Below are 19355 nucleotides of genomic sequence, written 5' to 3' on the forward strand. Positions count from 1 at the left end.
TTGATTTTTTTTTTTTCCTTTTCATTGTTCTTTTTGTGGAAATTGTTTGGAGGAGGAAAAATTATCACAGGTCTGCGTATTTCCAAATGCTTAATGTTGTTAATCATTTAATGGAACCTTTATCAGATAGACCAGCTTAAGGAGATGTATTAAGGGGGGAGGGAGGGTTATAACATTAATATATTTATTCAGTCTATTCATCTGCTGTACATAGTACATATCCTTATTAGTTATGAATTTAAAAGTTTTATCAAGGTATGATAAAGACTGGAAGTAATTTCAGTTGAGTTAACAAAGGGAATAGAATGAAAATCATTTAAAACTGGTTCACACCAGCAATTCTTCGTGCACTATTAACTGCTAGGATCTAGTCACAAAACATTATTCTGAGGAGAAAAGGTTTAGTGAACCCTAGAAATTGGATTTGATTTATGCCAGAAAATCTGCCTTTTCACTGCTTGAGATTTCTATGGAAGGAAGCCACAGTCTTTTACCAAATGGTTTCTAAGGTAACATCTTATAGCAGAGCATCTGAAACCAATTTGGTTGTTAATGAGAAATAGTTCTCACGGTGGTGGGAAAGTGTGGGGTGAAAGAAAAGGCTTCAAGATTTGGCAGTCTGTAAAGGCATTTAAATAAATGTGTGTGCTGCTGCTCTGCTTATGAAATTTCTACATGGATTACACATTCGTAATTGCCTTTCAAATGTATAGATCACTTCCCAGAGTTGTCCTTTCCTATAAATTTAATTGAGAAGTTCTGCATGATAAATGTATTTGTATACACAGCTGAATAATTTAAATAGCTGGCATTTTCCAGTGGATAGCTCTTCACTCCTATAGAAACAAATATTTGCATTTTTGGGGTGATAGTGTAGTTTTGCTGCCAGAAATACGTTAGTGAATTGGTGTTATGTCAGAGCCACAGCATCCCACTGGTGATAGGTGCTACTTGCAGACTTTCTGGGCTTGTGAGACACATCCGGAGAAGTTGCTTTTATAGCTCCTTTTCTAAAGTTCTGACTAGATAACTGGTAGATCAGCGATCAGAGGTGTACCATCATTTTACAGTAGATGATCTGAATATCTTTGACAGTCAGAGCCCCTTTGGGATGGAGGGAATAGAGTGCTTCTGTCAACAATGGCTCATTGCCATTTCTTCCTTCCTCTTGGGAAGAGAGAAAACTCGCAATTCTGGCTTCCCTTTCCCTCCATACAGAATAAACATGTAGTGGCTCTCTCCTACCCTTTTGCATTCCAGCAAGGCTGTGTTCCTCCATTCTGTTCCTTGGTGCCTGTATAGACTTGTCTGAGTGGAATTGCAGAGTTTCAAATCATGCTTGTCTAGTTTTCTTCCTTATGTTATTGAATTCTCTAAGCTTATTCTAACCAAGTCACACAAGAAAAACAGTCCCAGAGTGACCCCTTTGCTCTAAGCAGTGGGTCATATTTAGCAAAAAAAATGAGAAACGTTAACAAAGTAAAACTTATATTAAAAAAAAAGTAGCTTTTACAGAGGCAAGAGAAACTTCATGATGTATTCTCTAGACTTTAGGTATGCCAGGTCTATTAACAATGTTTCATTAGCATAGTGATATTATTTAGGAACATGAAAACATTTAGTGTGACATTACCTGGTTTTCTGAGAGCAGCTCTAGGGAAGGTGTTGAGGAACATAATGGAAAGAAAGGCTCCAGGAGACAAATTAATGGAGAAGATCTTTCTGATCAGTTGGTAGTTGGCTTGAACACAGCTGTGTTTGGTTTGGGTTTTTTCACTTTATTTTAATAAAAGCACTGAATATACCAAATTATTTAACTGTTGTGGCTAAAGGGAGAACTTTTCTTGCCCCATCTCTTGCCTGAAATTTAGTGTTTTTTCCCTCAGGGGAGTTGCTCAGGTTCATGAATAATTCTAAAACTATACACTTTTTTTTTTTGGCCATTTAACAATGTGATCATATGAATGGTGCAGGAGGAAGAAGTAAGACTGTAAGAAGGGACAGTAAGTAAGGATTGCCCACCCTTGAGCCGTTTCATAGAAGAGGCATGTGGTTTTGTGAATAAATTGGCAATAAACCTTGAAATGTGTTATATGTTCGTTTGCTGTCTGTATAGGCAACATGTTATGTTTTATCATAAAAATTTGCTCATAAGGAAAGTAGTGAAATCAAACTGTATTGACACCAGAAACTTTAATATATTATTAAGAAGCATTATGTGGCCATAATATTGAAATAATAGAAATACAACTAATAGAACAAGATATTTCAAGCCTGTTAGGGTATACAGTGCCATACAGACACAATGAGCATGTCAACATTGATAAAAGGGTATTTGAGATTCTGCTTTTGAGTTCTTTTCTCAAGTGATTACTCGGAGATAAGAAAATCAGTAAAGGAATGGGTGTTTTTATAGGTGGTTTTTTGTCAACTGCTTAAATTTAGTACTGAGTACCGATGTTAGAAGATAATTAATCCATGATATGATCTCTAAATATCCTGGCTGTGGTTTCACTAACAGGAACTCTTCTAATGTAAGTGATTCCATTGATTTCAAGTAGCCAAAGTTATTTGTATCACAGAACATTTTTGTATATTCAGTTAAGTAATGCTTTCACATTTCACAAAGAACATGAAGACACTCCTCCACAAAGGGAGGGAGAAAGTAGGTCCTGATTCTCTTTTGAAAAGCTGTTGGTGCCTTGGATCTCTGTCTGTAGTTCTACAGCTTCCGTGAAGGAGAACAGAAAGTTTAATGAGGCTGAGTCAGCTGAGATGGTGCATAAAACTGGAGGGGGAGGGTAGCATTTTGATTTGTTAGTTTTACATTTTGGTGTGATACTATTAAACAATTGAAGTTTAAAAAAAAAAATCATTTAGTGCATCAGGACTGTTGTTCATTTTTAGGCGTAGAAAATGAGATTGTTCCCTCCAGACTGATCTCGGTCTCTTATTTCCTGTGAAACAGGTGTGTGTGCCATCACTGAATGAGGAACAATAACAAAATTATTCTGAATTCTCCATCTTTCCCACTCTCTCCCTTTAACATAGAAGGGTTAAATTTTTTTTAAAAAAAGTTGTTTGTCCTAGATGTTCTTACTGAAATCCATTATGCATGAGAAGAGTCCTGAGTCCATTTGCAAGACCTCTAAATGAACTCCATTCATTCTGTGCTTCGAAATGTCCATTCAGCCAGAAACAGACACAATAGTTACAACCTCATTTATTTGGCACCAATACCAGCTTATTAAAAGTGAATGGATTGTTACAAAAGAGTATAGTAATTTTTCTATTTTAGTTACATAATTCTTTACTAAAATTCTTTTAGGATCTGAATAAATAATAATTGCATATACGTTCTTTGCCCAGAGTTGCAATGTAGCAGCATTGCATTAATCTAAAATTCTTGAACATTCATGAAGATTTCGAAATAGCTATTTTGAAAATGTAAGTCAATCTCACTTGACTTATTTTGATGTAAAACAAGTTATCAGGACATTATTTGTAGATGACTCAGAAATCAAGCCAGTTATTAATCATAATTAATGGCTATGGAGGGGAAAAAATTAAAGTTTTGTCTTTTAAAACATTAAAACTTTGTTTACATTTCGAAGGTAAAATACTTATGATGCACGTGTCAAAATTGTAGGAAGATAGTATTACAAATTAATCACTCTGAAATCCACGAAGATAAATCAAGAATTCAATACTCCACATTTTATCATGAACGTAAAGCGGGGATTGTCCCATTGTGATCAGCAGAACATCATGATCCTCAGGTGTACGTGTGTGGTATCAGACCGTGTTATATCTTATTTTAAATGACTTTGACTGTTGAGCAAGATCACGAGGGTATCATTTGCTTTCCTTCTAAGATTGAGAAAGAATGAACAAAAATGATAAGCATTTAGGAGAACCTGGCTTGCCTTCCATGCAAGTGGGACTTCTGTAAGTTCTCGGTCTTGCACGCGTTGTTGTGATGTGTGTGAGGAAGTCATACAGACTCCTGGGGGTGTCCTCTCTCCAGTTCAGGTGTGGGAGGTGCTGAGGATGAGTCTAAGGTAACTGTGTGTGTTTTCATTTGTTTTCTCTTTCTGACAGTCTGGGTGGCTGTATACATTTGTTAATTTCATAACGTCCAAACAGTGTTTGATGTAGAAATAAATATTATGGAGGGAAACAGCAAATAAAAATTTCGCTTCATATTATTGTTTGACCTGGAGTCCTTTAGTTTGATTCAGCAGTGGCTGAAGACCCTCTTGTTGTTAACTGTCAGACTGCAGGGACCCTTCTGAAGTTAGTGATGTAGCCATGTGCATGACGACTAGTGTTTATAGCAGTAGAGCCTTTAAGTACTAATCATCATCTTAGAAGGTGGCTTTGGTAGCTGGCTGGAACTGACAGAGCATTTCCTCCAGCAAACTGTAGAAAATACTGTTTGTGGGAAGCGTGTGAGTGAGGGTGAATGGGTGAGGGGCTCATGGCAGGAAAAACAGCTAGCAGGAAAGGGTAAGTAGAAACATCATCCTTCTTGCTCTCAACCAGTTCTTTATCTGGCAGTCCTCCTGCTGGTTGCTTTTCCTGCTGAGTCTCCTCCTCCTTCCGTCCCCTTGTCATGCAAAATACACACCCAGTGAATACCTACACAATGAGAGTTAGAGTACTTTGTTACTGCAGCTCCCTGTATGCCCATTCTGTAACTCTTGTGTAGGAGTCCATTGTTTTGGTTACTGCTGAGCTTGACGTTATGTGAATTGCACCTGTGGCATGGCCCGGTCTGGGGTTGTACAATGCAGTAATAACATGAAGCTACCAGGAGTTCAACAGCATAAAGGTTTCAGGATATGCTTTCTGCAAAGTAAATTGCTTTTTTAAGTTATATTTTATTTCTTATTGTTAATATTTTAATCTGTAAATGTCATCTTCCTATACGAAAATCAAGTGCCATTTTCTATAAAGTATGTTTTCTCTTTGATGGTTTTCAGCCTGACTTCTGAAATCACTTCTTTACAGTTAAATGCTATTGATAATTGATTTTGGTGGAGTTATTTCTAATCAGCATCAACATTCCAGCACTTTATGTATTTTCCCAGGCTAGAGATCTGTCAGTACCCATTTACTATTAGGAAATGAAAATTGAATAAGAAGGTTCTGTAACAATATACAAAAAAAAAGGAAAACAAAAATTAAAATCAGTTATCAAGAATGTCCCTTGTAATTCACTACTGACAATTCACTTCTGACTTCATCTGTTTAGGTACTTCCCACCAGGGTGGCTATTCCCATGGTGCTGTGGTCCATGCCTTACAGAAATGCGGCATTCGTCATATTGACACGGCAAAAAGATACGGCTGTGAATCTCTCCTCCAAAAAGCCATTGAAGAGAGCGGTGTGAAGCGAGAGGACCTCTGGATAACTACCAAACTGTGGCATAGTGATTATGGCTATGAAAACACAAAAAAAGCCTGCTTGGAGTCATGTGAAAGACTTGGTGTTGAGTATCTTGGTATGAATCTTTACATATAGCTCATTTATTGCACCTTCTGAGTGAATATTTGCAAAGATGAATTAATTCCTGAAAGGAACAATGTAGTACAGCTAGATCACAGAAACCAAATTCTGCCTTTATTTACACATTTGCAGATTTCTGCTTCTGTTTGTTCTCTAAGAAGTTCACATGCATGTAATTGAGAGTGCAGGCTTTTTCCTTGTTGCAAATGTTTTAAAACAGATCAAGGTATGTTTTGTAAATGTACGTTTAGTTGTTAAATTGATTGGAGGAACCAGTACATGAGTTTTATATATTTTGTTAAAAAAGCCTGAAACCTATGAAACAAGGGTTCATAAACTTTACAATAATTTATTGGTAACGGGGTGACAAAAATACCTAATTTATTCTCTGGTCTATGAAATCTCAAGGAATGGGAGTCCTTTCTGAAAGTTATTTTGTAGGTCTATTAACTTCCAAAATTCTGAATAGTTGCCTTTGGTTTGGTCTGTCTGCTGCAATATACTTTGGGGAAAATGTTAGAAATATCTACAAGACTTTAGAAGACTAAATTTAACTAACACTGAATTAAGACATACACTTTTAAACTTATTCTGATCATAAACTTCTTGTAGTCAAAGATGTGATATTGTCACTCCCTTATTAGACAGGCAAAGAGCTGCAGTAATCACGCCAATTCTTTGTTACAGGTCATAGGAGATGTGTTACCTGATAAAAATAAACATGATTTTTTAAAAATGCTTTTGCTTCTTCTTCCCTAGCTGGAACAGTGAAAAGACAGTGGAGGTAGAGGAAGATGAATTAAACGTAATCTAAAATAATGACACTGGTGGAGATAGTTTTTATGCTCATAATCAAGGAATAATTGACCTAACCATCAGACATTATCTGTCAGTGTCCCGAAAACCTCATTTTACTTCTCTTTTCTCATGCTGTCTCCCTGTTACCAATAAATAAACTTTAACAAGAAAATGAACAGCTTTTGTGAAGTACAGATTTTGCAGAATTAATGATATATAGTGTTAATGGCACCTGTATGCTGTATATACTGGCTTTTTTGTTTGGGTACTTTGCAAGATGAAGGGAAAAATCCTGTATCTGTTAAAGAATGAGATATTTGTATGCACATCTTTGGCTCTGTTCTTTCTGGAAATGTATCCCTTAACTTCCTGGACAGGTACAGAATAATGCAAAATGAATTAAAATCTCCTTTTGTCTGTCCCATGTAAACACAGGTCACTGCAAGGAGACTTTCATACACAACGTTTCAAGCCCTGACTTTTTCCTTTAAATTGAGAAATAACATGTTTTCTCCTCTCTCCTTTCTGCTTTTCATGTTTTGTGTTTGCTTTCTTTTTTTCTTCTGCTTGCTGTGGCACTGGTGCTGAATGTTGATGAAGGAAAACTTGACTCACTTCCAGGAAATCATTTTCGGTGATTCCTTTTAGTACTGTGATTTGCTTTTATTTTCTCGGGTAGTAGACTAATTAAAGTAGGTGCTTGCACAAATACACAGTTTACATATTGCTGCTAAGCAGGAATATGTGAAACAAGGGAAAAAATATCTGAGAGCAAGAAATGCACAAATACTGTCACCATGCCAGTAAATCCTTGGACTGGCATAAACAGAACTTCAGTTTGTCACATATGTTCAGCTCTGAAACCTCTTTTGCTCATATTACTAAGACAAATTAAGGAGTCTTACAACTGTCTGTGCAATTTGCCTCCATACCAGATATTTTTTTTTAATTTTAAATACCCTCGCGCACCTTCCCTCCTTCCTCACCTTTCTTCCAATGATGTGGAAATGTCTGAAAAATTTATAAAGCTCTTCCTGAACCACCACTTAGTCTGGCATAGTGACCTAAATCAATGCTGGCTTCAGCTTGCTTTAACTTGATGATTTGTAAACTGTGATGGCATAGGAAATGCTTCACATGCAATTCACTGATCTGTCAATGAGGATGGTGACCTCTGCAAGAAGGATGGGATGGCAAGTGGAGTAATGGTTTTGGCTGCTTGAGTTTAATCTCTGTTGGATCAACTCCACAGACCATTTTATTTAAACACCATATGATCTGCACTCGTGTGGAAGAGATAAGGTTTGAGTTCTGTGTTTAGTGCTATACATGCTGGTGAAGTTGACCATTAGAGGAGGTGCAATACATGGTGTGTTTCCTGGGGTTCACATAAAGCATCATGCTCCTGTCTGAAAGCACCCAGCTGGAAGGTGCTATTGGAAGGTTTTTTAAGCAAAAAGTGTCAGTATCTTGAAACATGAACTTTTCAAGTGTTTCAAGAATGCTTAGAGTAAGAGTTTTTTGTTGGAAATCTTGAGAGTTGTCACAACTCTAACAAAAGTAACTGGAATGCAGAAGATTGGTTTGAAAATACAGTTATAAGCTTGTAGAACTAAGCTTAAATGTCCTAGCTCTGTTTTCGTTCATACCTGCGTTTTATGTCCCTTTTCTGCTGGCCAGTATATGCCATAAAGAGGACATTAAATCTATGATAAGAAAAGATCTGGTAATAACAGATAAAGTTGTGTCCAAGCTTATTTAGGAAAGTAAATTCTTTAGTTATAAGCATGTGTTAAAGCTGGCAGTTTATCTGTGAAATAGGACTGTGAAAGAAATCAGAATTTCCTGATTTTATTACATGATATTAACCAAATGTGTGGTGGTTTGCAGCATTTCCGTGAAGATACATGGTTCATATAGAAAATTGAAAGATCCTAAATAATATACCTGTAGACCTTTATGTTGGAGGTAAAGTTAGTAATTCAGAAGACTACAAAAAAAAAAAATAAAGCTGTAGGAGCCCTGGCAGCTAAATGTGCAGCTCTTAATTTTCTTGAGGATCCTGATGGGCTACACGGTCCATCCATGCAGACTGAATTACGGACTTGGGCAATAATTTAACAGGAATTGCTAAGTCTGTGCATTAGCAGTATATAGGATGGCAGCTGTTGAAACAGCTGAACTGCTGAAAGCAGTTGAAGCTTTTTAAGAGAAAAAGTATTTTGTGTAAAATACTGTTATGAAGCCTTTCGATAAACATTTTTTGGGCAAACGGTATAAGGAGAGCAGTGTTCCAGGATTTTTATTTGAATCAGTAGATTATATATCCATGAGAAGCTGGAAATTTGTATTATTTGTGGGCAGTGGTTGTAACAGATATTCTGTTCTTTGCATTTTCTAAATGTGGTCCTTAACTAGCAGTCACAGTAAACCAATACGAAATGGCAGCAAATCATAAAGGTTTGGCAGTAGCAGAATACATTCCTTGGGATTTGAATCAAACCTCCAAAGTTACTTCTTCTTGAATGTGATTTGTGGGTTACCAAATTCATCAACAATTTTATTTTCCTTTTGAGTGTTCTGGTGTGTCATGTTCATGCAAATTTAGCCTATCACAAATCCCCAGCTGGAGCTGGACAAATGTTCTATCGGCATATTCTGTGTAACAGATTAATCACATGAATGATGATAATACATCCAGTTCAGATTACATATGAATTCAGAACACTTTGGAGGTTACTTCACATTGATCCTTGTTCCGATAGAAAAGAAAAACAACAACAACAAAAAAGGGTGGGTGGGAGAGAAAAATACATCATGTGCATACTAAGTGCAGTGATAAAAGCGGGGAAAATACAGTCATAGAATGGTTTGGGTTGGAAGAGACCTTAGAGATCATCTAGTTCCAACCCCCCTGCCATGGGAGGGGGCATCCACAACTTCTCTGGGCAACCTGTTCCAGTGTCTGACCACCCTCACAGTAAAGAATTTCTTCTGAATATCTAATCTAAACCTCCTCTCTTCCAGTTTAAAACTGTTACCCTTCATCCTATCACTATAAGCCCTTGTAGAAATCATTGCATTCAGATAACTGTGCTGAGCGTTGAGAAGATATACTTTTGCTTTTAGGTTTGATATGAGCCAAGGTTTGTTCTTCAAAACTAGGTTTGTTGTAGTAAGTTTTGACCTTTTTTTTTAATATTGTATTAGGTATTTGTATAGAATTGCAAACCTCTATTTTGATGAAAACATGCTGTTGGCTTTTAAATGTGTAAAATGTCCCTGCACTTCTAAGAGGAACTGTGTTGATTGTAGGTGCTGCAGCCACTAAGAAGCAACAAACCACTCTTTCAAATGTCTGTGTGAAAGCAGTTCACATATTAATTTTAGTTTTCCTGCAGCACTGTGTTTTGACATTTGAATGAACTTCAGGCCCTCACTTACCACTGCACCACTACAGCTTGATTGACTATAAAGGATGCTATAAAAAGCTGGTAAATACAAAATCTGAGTGTGAATGTTTGGGGTTTTTTTTCTTGTTTCTCAGGTGCATCCTGATACTGATTGGGTTTTTTTGTTTTGAGTTCAGATCATTTAAAAAAAAATATGTTTGGAAGACATCTCAAAGTATTGATTAATCTATGCCACACTACAACGCACAACCACATCGTTCTCAACAGATAAAAATGTAGTCTCTTCTTAAAAACCTCTGGTGATAAAGTTAAGCATTTCTTGATTAATGGAACCTTAAGGTAACCATTAAATAATTTAAAACTAATTTCTTGCCTCCAAAATGAAAATAAGAGTGTTTGCATTCATGTAATCCCCCAGGAGGGGGAATATTTTAAGCAAAAGAAAGTATGTAAATGTGACAAATTAAGATGAAATTGTAGACCTTGGTTTGTGAGGTGCTTACTGTTTTTATTGGCCTACAGGTATTAGGGACAGTTTTATAACAATGCAGTAGAAGTAAGCAGGTCCTAATTTAAAAAGAACTATGCTTAGTTAATTTAAATAGAGTGACAGCTCCACTGCTTATTGCAGGGTGTGTTGTATTCCTTCTGCTTCTAGCTGTGCTGGGGTGGTTTGTGCATGGCTGGCCGAAAGACCATTTCACTCTTTATCCCTGAGATAAGGTACCTTTGCCCCACATCTTTTTGTGAACACTTCTTGCAGCCAGGAGGACTGCACTTTGTGATCCAATAGATGCTTTCTAGCCCTAAATGTGTATATTTATAACTGTGGAGTAATTTCAACAAAAAGCCTAAATTAAATTAAACATAAAAGGATGATATGGACATCACATACCTGATAACATCACCTTTCTAAAATAAAGGGCCAACAGCTAATCATTTTTCCATTGAAGAGGTTTCAGACACTAATACAGGGAAGGGTGATGTACTGTGTTTTTTAAATATTCCAGGCCAGAGATCTTGCAGTTATCAAATTTGTTAAAACTTCTTCTGAGAGTGCTTCAGTTTCTTGGGATGTGTAGAAAGCACCTTTGTATGTGGAAATCCATGGTGTAGCTCTTTCTGTGAATATTTGCAAACTGTGATGTCTAACTGAATATTCAGGCTTTTGTAAAAGTAGCTTTTGGTGAATTCCACTGAAGTAAATTATTATTTTTTATTGGTGCTATATGACATTTTTCTGCATAGTTAAGCAGTTCTTATTAGTCTGATTTGGAGAACATAAAAAGCAGCAATTAAAGATACGTAATTTTTCCATTTTTACATGAGGTAAACTTTCATAGGGTGTTTGTTTTATCCAAGCAAAAAATTTTGAATTCAAACATGGCAGTTTCTATGCAGTAAGTACCACCAATGGCATATATAATTTTGGATCAAAATGAACACTTGGTACTAGCAATTTCTAATGCTAATCCTTGGGATTGCATCTAATATAAATCAGTGGAAATTTTAAGAGACTTCATTGGCAACAGAATTAGACTAGTCCTGAGTTTTGAACATAACCTTACCAAATGCTTTAATCAATATCCCAATATTAGTTTTCACGTAAATGTCACAGAAATTGGTATTTATTCCAGTGTCATATATTAGTATTTATTCTTAATAAATACAGCTTCTTTCTTCATAGCAATTAGAGAAGGAATCATTTGCAGATCAGTGATGAACAAAACTGCATGTGGTTTTCTAACTCTTTTCCAAATTAGGGGTGGATTTATGTATATAATGGCAAAGAATGGGCAACTTTCACTTTAAATGTGACATAAATCCAGATGTTGCAAATCATTATATTTGAGTGATATTTTCTTGTCTGAGCAATTGTGTTTAAAAGTCTAAGGGCTTACTGATATCAGAAAGTGAAAATTTAGCTCCTTATTTTTGTGATACACCCAAAGTATTTTTTTCCTTGATATATCTGTGATGTATCTTACTGTACAAAATCCTGTACTCTTCTAATTAGATTCCTAGTGTAAGCAAAATACACTCTTTAACAGTGTTGTAATGATGTACCCAAATGGGAACTAGTGTATTAGAGCGAATTTCAAGTTACCTTTTCCTCTTAAATGAAGGTTGAATTTGTATTTATAGAGGTGGAAAGCTAATATACCATCCCAGTGGTATAGTAGTCATTAGTGCAATCCTTAAATGTGAATTAAAAAAAACTATGGCAAAGGATCTGTGTTTTCATAAAGATTTCCTATAAATTAATGGTGTAATGCATTCAAAGAACAAAAATGTTAGAAATGAGTCTTTTTTTTTTTTTTCTTTAATTTCTTAACTGGGTATTTGAACTGCCAAAAAAGGAATAGTATAAAGCACAATGATGCACATCTCCGCCATGCATTTATTTCCTTTTCCTGTTTTGTGTCAGACTAGTGTATGCAGCAAAGCCCAGCACCTCTGACTGGGATACCTGCAGTTACCTCTTTAATCTGCAGTTAGAATTTAAATAGAAATGTAATTTTTATCAAAACATCTCCTAAGTTCCTCATTCAGAATGTCTAGCAGTGTATACAGACTTATAAAGGAGTTATCCTATTATTTTTGAAATTTAGGTAATCTGATTTTGAATTCTGAGTCCAATACGTGTTAATTTATAATTTTTAATTTATGTTGGAAGTGCTTCCTTTTCCAGTAGAAGGATAGTCTTTTCTTGCTTGGAGACAACACAAAAAATGCTTTCCTGAGACAGCCAGTTCCAGTAGCTGCTTGGATAATTTCATCAGCCGTAAATCTTAATTGTGTTTTAAATTGTGCTAACATTTCATAATATTTAGTAAAGTGTAATTTTGTTCCCTTAAAATGATATTTTTAAAAATGCTTAAAAAAATTACAAATGCTGCCACAAAATTATAGCCAAAAAAAAAAAAAATTGCATGAAAGAATGTGCTGTAATTTTCAACAGAAATTCATAAATGGAAGTATTCTTTAGAAAGGAAAAAACCAAACCCACTGCTGAGGGTGTATAAAATATCTGTAGAACTGCCAAACATATTTATCTTCTATAAACTTAAAGCCTTGGAGCACTTCAGCAGTAGTCCGGTTGTAATTCCAGTGACCAAAATCCTTTTGATTTAAATGGGGCTTGTTATGTGTAGGAAGTTTATTAAGTGCATATGTGACCATGAAATTCTGATCACAGTAACCTAAACCTGTGGCACATATGTAACTTCTGCTACCTTTAGTTGTAAAAATGTTGTAGATTTCGTTTATGAAAACTAAATGGATGTATCCAGCACTGATCATGGAGTAGTAATTGTAACTGTTTTGATGGTAGTATGTTAGGGGCCATTATGGAGGGAAAATGCTGTTTCACATTATTTGATATATTTTTTTTTGGATGCTTTAATGAGCAGTGTGGTTATGTTTCTTTTTTAGATCTTTATTTAATACACTGGCCTGATGCACATGTTCCGGGTAAAAGCAATCGAGAGGTCCGAGCTGAAACCTGGAGAGCAATGGAGGAGCTCTATGAGAAAGGTGATATAATAATGAAAACCTATCTTGGCAGAAGGAATTATAGTGCATTTTGGGATTTGGGGAATTAATAGATGTTCAAAAACTTTATTTGAACTGGATGCTCATATTTCAGTGGGATTTGGCTGTGTGAGTTATGTGAATCTCTCTGGAAATTGCAGCGTTAGCATTTTGGTAAGTTAAATAAGAGAGCTTTGTGTTGCTTGTAAATAAAACAGCCAAATTCTGCCTGTGGGATTAATGATGGTGTGCGTACTTTCTTGAGAAAATTTACAGATTACATTGAAATGTATATGCCACTATAGAACATCTTTGTAGTAGCCTCCTCTGTTAAGTATAAATCATGCTAAGTTTTACTTTAGATTTGGTTTTTTAATTGTATGTTGCCATTTTCCAATTTATCATATGTTGTGGTACTTTATAGATCCATATGTGTTTTAGAAAAGGTCAACAGAACAAAATGGCTAGATGAACAAATACTCAGCTGCAGATTCTTTGGTACTAACTTTTGGTAAAAATATCAAAGAAGGGAGCTATTGTCTCAAGTTCTGATAACTGTCAATTTGATTTTTGGTGCACTGCAAACTTCAGTTTCTGTTAATAGCAACAGAAGAGTAGACCTCCCCAATCAAATTTTATTTTGTAGATCTAAGAGGAGGATTTTGCTCCTGAAGCATGCACTATTATTAGAAATGGTGTTGTAACAGAAGATCCTGTCTTGCAGTTCTTGGGCAATGTGGACCACCCTGTTTACAGCTTCAGAGAAGTTTTGTGGACAGGGAGAAGACTTCTTGGGTTAAGTAGTCTATCCGCTAACTCAGAGTTACTGAAATAGTGATTGTAGCGGGAGAGTTCTACGAAGGCAATTACAGGCTGTGTGCCACTACCAGTTTTATCAGAACAATAAATCAACCTGCTGTCTTATACTTCAACCCTTCAGTTACTTTTAGTCTGCTTCTGGAAACACAGAAGTAAATTATCTTTGATACATCTTTTGCTCTTGCTTTTTATATTAAGCATAAGGGAAGTTGCAGAAAGTGTTTTCTGCCATGTAAGGGATTACAACATTCAGTTTTTAAAGAAACACTACACCTACCTAATATTTCAAAGAATCAGTGACACTTAAGTCCAAAGATGGATGATTCAACAAAGTACTTCATCCCTTGAAGTTTTTCTGATGAGTATTTAAGTTAGTGCTTGTCAGTTGTGCTTAGATACGCCATCCCAATTTGCTGTAAACAGGTTGTATTTTCACCTTCTATTATTACTCCTGTCCTATTAACTTTATTCTGCTTTTCTATGTGTGTTTGTTGTCTTTCCTGTCTTACACAACTCTTTCTTTCTCTCTATATCTTCCAAATGGGAAAGACTGTGAGCTATTCAGTGGTCTTCCAGTAAGACACTGGGAAAACCATTACTGGCTTCACGGGCAGAGGAAAAATTAATTTTATTTTTTGCTCCTAGGTGTGATACCTCTTTACAGATGTCCAATGTTATATTTATTTTTCTTGCAGTTACATTTCTTCAACAGTTTTGTCAACTTGCATATTGCTACCCTCAGTCTTTTTCTGAATTTAAGCATTCTGTGGGCTCATGATTCATTTAGCTGAGTGTAAGTTTTCCAGCTCTGCTTGTCTAAATTGCCTCAGTTAGATCATCTATAGGGAAGGGAAAATTTATTAGTCTGGTTGAATCAAGTGCCTTAGAACATTAACCTCCACATTTTTGCTTTAAGGGATACAGACTCTGGATGTCCTGACCGTAACCACGTGTTACTGAAATGACAGGCAAATGCTAACCACTCTGGAGATGGAAATGCAATGATTCCCAGGGAAAATGTTAAATAATTTGTTTGCATGGTTAACCACTAGACTTTCCACTTAAGATTAAACACTTGCTGCATATCTTTATATGACTTGCTATGTGTTATGTAAGCAACATGTTAGCCTTGGTATGAATTGAATATAGGATTTGGTCAAAATCCCTACTTCAGGGGAAAAAAAAAAATAATCTGCATTTATTGTGGGGAAAAATCGTAAGTTCTATACTAAACAGGTGAGTTCTTTGTCTTCTCTGAACTTGACATTGGTTCAGGTAGTCATTGGTTCCTGTTTGCAGTCCTGCTATTTTTTTTTTTTTTAGGAAATGTTTATTCCAGAAAGAAAAACTAGTAGAAATTAAAAGTTTCACATTTAAAGATTGACCATTAAACTAATGATATGCTTCTGCAGTCAATTCAGAGAGAAAATATTGAAATTTTTCAGCTTGCTAGTGGGTTTAGCAACTAGCTGTGTCCACACTGAAGAGTTTCTGAAAGTGCAGTGACAATAAACACCATTGTCTGTAAAAAAAATTGGTTTCACTTATGGGACTGATAATGCATGTCTGTCTGCAAGAAACTTGTGAGATGGTTAAAAGATCTCAACACTGACTTAAGTCTTTGATCTAGCTGAAGTTAATAAGATTTTTTTTTAAATCACTTCTCTGTATTCACAGATTATTTGAGTGCAATATTTGAAAATCTCATTCTTTCAATTTTAATTTAAATCCAGGTTAGTATTTATTCTGCAAAATTCCACTTACCTGGGGCAAGCAGCATTTTAAAATAATGTAAATTATTAATAGTCTTTTTTAATTGTTATTGTTGATCGCCCTAGGAGAAGGGTAGCTAAACTGTTAGTACCCAGGACTGTAAAAGTCTTTAATGCAGATTTTTTTTTAAGGTTAAGTTTTAGATTGGTCACAGTGGTCAAGAGTTGACTCAAGAAAGATCCCAACTGCATCTACATTCATAGCTTTTGAGAGAACTTTTTTTTTTTTTTTAATGTCATATCTGCAAAGATAGATTGAACCAGGTTCATCTGAGAGCAGCACATAGCAGCAGAGGGACAGAGCTGCAGTAGCACAACTTGCAGGGCTTCAGGCCTGAAGTATCTCCTCACCTAGTTAACTGAGGAGACACCAGAGGTTGTGGGTCTGTGCCCATGTCCAGGCCACTGTGCACTAATTTATAAGACACTGCCCCCAGATAATAAAAACTATGTGACAGGTTAAAAAAAAAATCTGCCTTATTTGTCAAAATTATTATAACAAATATTTTAGGGAGCAGAAAACTTCCTTAAAAAGTTAAACAAAACTCCTTAGATTATGAGTCCAATTTTAATAAACTCCTAAGTATCTCTGGCTGTAGAAGAAACAGCAAGTTTCTTGTTATTTGAATGCAGCATGTGCCAATGAAATTGGTGCATAAACTAGTAGATGTGCATTCCTTGGGATATGTGGGCATCCTTAAGTTTATGGTTACTTAATCCTTGACTGCTTAGTAGTGCTTCCTATATGTAGTCTATATGAAGGTTTGGAGCTGAACTGTAAAATCAGAATATTCTCATAAACAGAAAATAATAGATTCAGGTGATGAGAGAGATTCTTTGCTGTCACTCAAAAATCCCCACTGTGGCTTACCACTATACTGTTTTTGTTTTTCATCAAAAGGAATTTGAGGTTAACATTTTTCAAAAGAATCTCTCGTCCTGATACGATTTCAACTGGAAACACAAACAATTTAAAATGAGAATCTGAATAGTATTTGTTAGAGACCTGGTTACCTTCTCTAGTTAATTACTTACCATACCGGAGTTTTGGGCTACACTCCTTGGATCCAATGTGCTTTATATCTTTGGAAACTAAACAGAATCTGGTTACTGTCCCAAAGTTGGGTTCTCAGGAACACACTTGAAAGAATGTTTCATATTTTAGCACTTTCACCCTTGTGCTTGAATCTGCTGTTCAACTACCTAATGCAACTCAGCAGCTATCGCAAGATCTTACTTCAGGTTAAAAACAATTTCCCAGAATCCTGGGCATTTTTCTTGAGATTGTTTTGTGAGGGAGACCATGACTGATATGAGAGCATACCCAAAAAACACTCATAGGGATTCTGAAGCCACTGTTGTCCTTTACTGTAACATAATACATTTATTATCTATGTTAAAATTACACACCCCAAAAGTTTCACCCACTTCAGGTGTTTTAATCCCTCTGGGTTGTGCCTGGAACATGGTCCCGTGTCTTTCTAGTTTGCTCTTGAGCTACAGTTTTTGGCTAAACATGCTCATCTTTTATTTTCTCTTGGCTAAATCCTTCAGTATGTTTCTTAGAGTCCATTAAAAGTCCTACCAGCATCTTTCCTTCTTTAACCTGAAATTTGTTTATTTTTTATGCTCTATCCTCTCTTCCCTACAAACAAGACAAGTTATACTTTTAGTTTGCTTTTTTCGTATTCCTGTTGTATAGCCAGAGCACATTCATTAAATTTGCTGGTTTCCCTTAATATCTTTCCAGGAAAAAAAATGTCATACAGTCTTGATCAACAAAGCTAGATACATATTTGTAGTGTTATACAAACCTATAGGAATTGTATCATTCCATAACATGAACCAAAACTTATAAATTATATGTACATTTCCACAAATCATATGGAAAATATATTAAACACTTATTCCTCATATTCATGAATTATAACACTGCTTGATTCGTGAGACATTCACATGCTGGTTAAGAAAGGATTCAGTGCAGAAATTTCTATTTTGTCTTACACTCTGTTGTTTTCCATAAGTCTTCAGGCCCTGGGATTTGCATGTATTCAGGCCCAGCCTTGCTTCCAGAGGGAATTGTGCTGTCTCTTATGGTAGCTCAGGGATCAGAATTTTGCACCCAGTCTTGGTAGTCAGCCCAAGTGATTGGAAGATTTTCTAATGGAAAAGCTTCTGAGGAGCTGCAGCAATTTCTACTGATAAGTCATTGCAACTTCCTTATGTTGAGAATTAAGAACAAATGAATGAAGGGGGATAATTTTTTTTGTACTGGTTTTAGAATTGCAGTGTGTACCTGACAGTATAGGATAAAGGCTCTACCTGCACTAAAAACTCCCATTTAAAAATGCTGGGTGAATTCTGATAGACCAAGCTGATAGCTCGTTATTCATAGCAGGAAAGATCTTACTGTTGAACTGACAGCCTTACAGTTTCGTTGTTGTTGTTGTTCTGTGACTTTTTAATCTGCTCCAGCTTGATTAGAGCTGATTCACAGGAGCCGGGTAACTCCATTGCTGTATGTACATCTGTCTTAAGGTCGCAGCTGGAGTACAGAAGTCTATCTGTATTGCAGTGCTGAGAGGCAGAGAATTCTACACGTGTCTTTGTTCAATAGCCTCCATACATCTTTTCCTTAAAGAATTGTGAGATAAATAGTGCTGAGGGAAAAAGGAGAAAAAAAAATCTTAATTTTGGTCAGTGAGACATTTGTGTATAACAATTGGTTCTTTCTGTTGCAACAGCTGAAATCAGCTAGGATTCTTGTAATATCAAGGCTATGGTTTGAATTTCTGTGGTCTCATACATTGTCATTTTGTGGAATTATCTTCTCCAGAACCTCAGGATAGAGGCCAAACTGCCTACAGAACCCGTTCCAAGATACATACATTGAGTCACATATTCCCTTGACAGCGGCAACATCCTTACATAGGCATTTGTCTGCTGGCAGATGAAAGCAGTGTGGCAAGCTGATTTGACATCATGAATAGTCATTATATATGCTCACTGGTAACTGGTCTGTTCCTAGCAAAATGACCTTTTCCATACTCAGTGTCTTTAATGACCTTGATTTTGGCATTGTGGCTAGCCCATCATCTCAGCAAGCTTTTCATACTCACAAGCACATGGTTATTTGTCCCTCTATCTAAAAACACTGGGAAGAATGAGGGCCTCCAGCCAGCTTTTGCCTGAAGCTGGCAAGAGTAGTAACATGGTGGTTGTTCTGGGTTCAGATCCCATTGGGACTCAGTGCCATTTTACTAAGAATAACATTTTTTGCTTATCTTTTTAGTGTAAGCAGTGCAGCTTATGCTTACATGCAATACTTATACTTGCATCAGAAATTCCTTAATGTGTTAACATATGACTTTGTTAAACATAGAGAAATGCTCTACAAAATAAGTACAGTTATTCCATTAGTTAGTTTAATAGTCTTCATGTATGATTTGAAGAGAGTCCCATGAAGTAACAGAAATTGTTTAGCCCAGTAATTGAAGCCATGTCATTA

General features: G+C 36.0%; 1 protein-coding gene across 1 annotated transcript in view; it reads left to right on the top strand.

Annotated features, from left to right (window-relative positions):
* Positions 1-19355, top strand: part of LOC104523509 (uncharacterized oxidoreductase ZK1290.5) — a 37217-nt gene that overhangs the window by 2922 nt on the left and 14940 nt on the right. Inside the window, exons 2-4 of the mRNA XM_010166112.1 lie at positions 928-944; positions 5258-5506; positions 13158-13259. Of these exons, the coding sequence (XP_010164414.1) occupies positions 928-944; positions 5258-5506; positions 13158-13259 (368 nt within the window). The remainder of the gene's footprint in view (positions 1-927; positions 945-5257; positions 5507-13157; positions 13260-19355) is intronic.

Source organism: Antrostomus carolinensis, unplaced genomic scaffold, assembly GCF_000700745.2.
Source record: "Antrostomus carolinensis isolate BGI_N321 unplaced genomic scaffold, ASM70074v2 scaffold40474, whole genome shotgun sequence".
In the NCBI taxonomy this organism is placed as follows: Eukaryota; Metazoa; Chordata; class Aves; order Caprimulgiformes; family Caprimulgidae; genus Antrostomus; species Antrostomus carolinensis.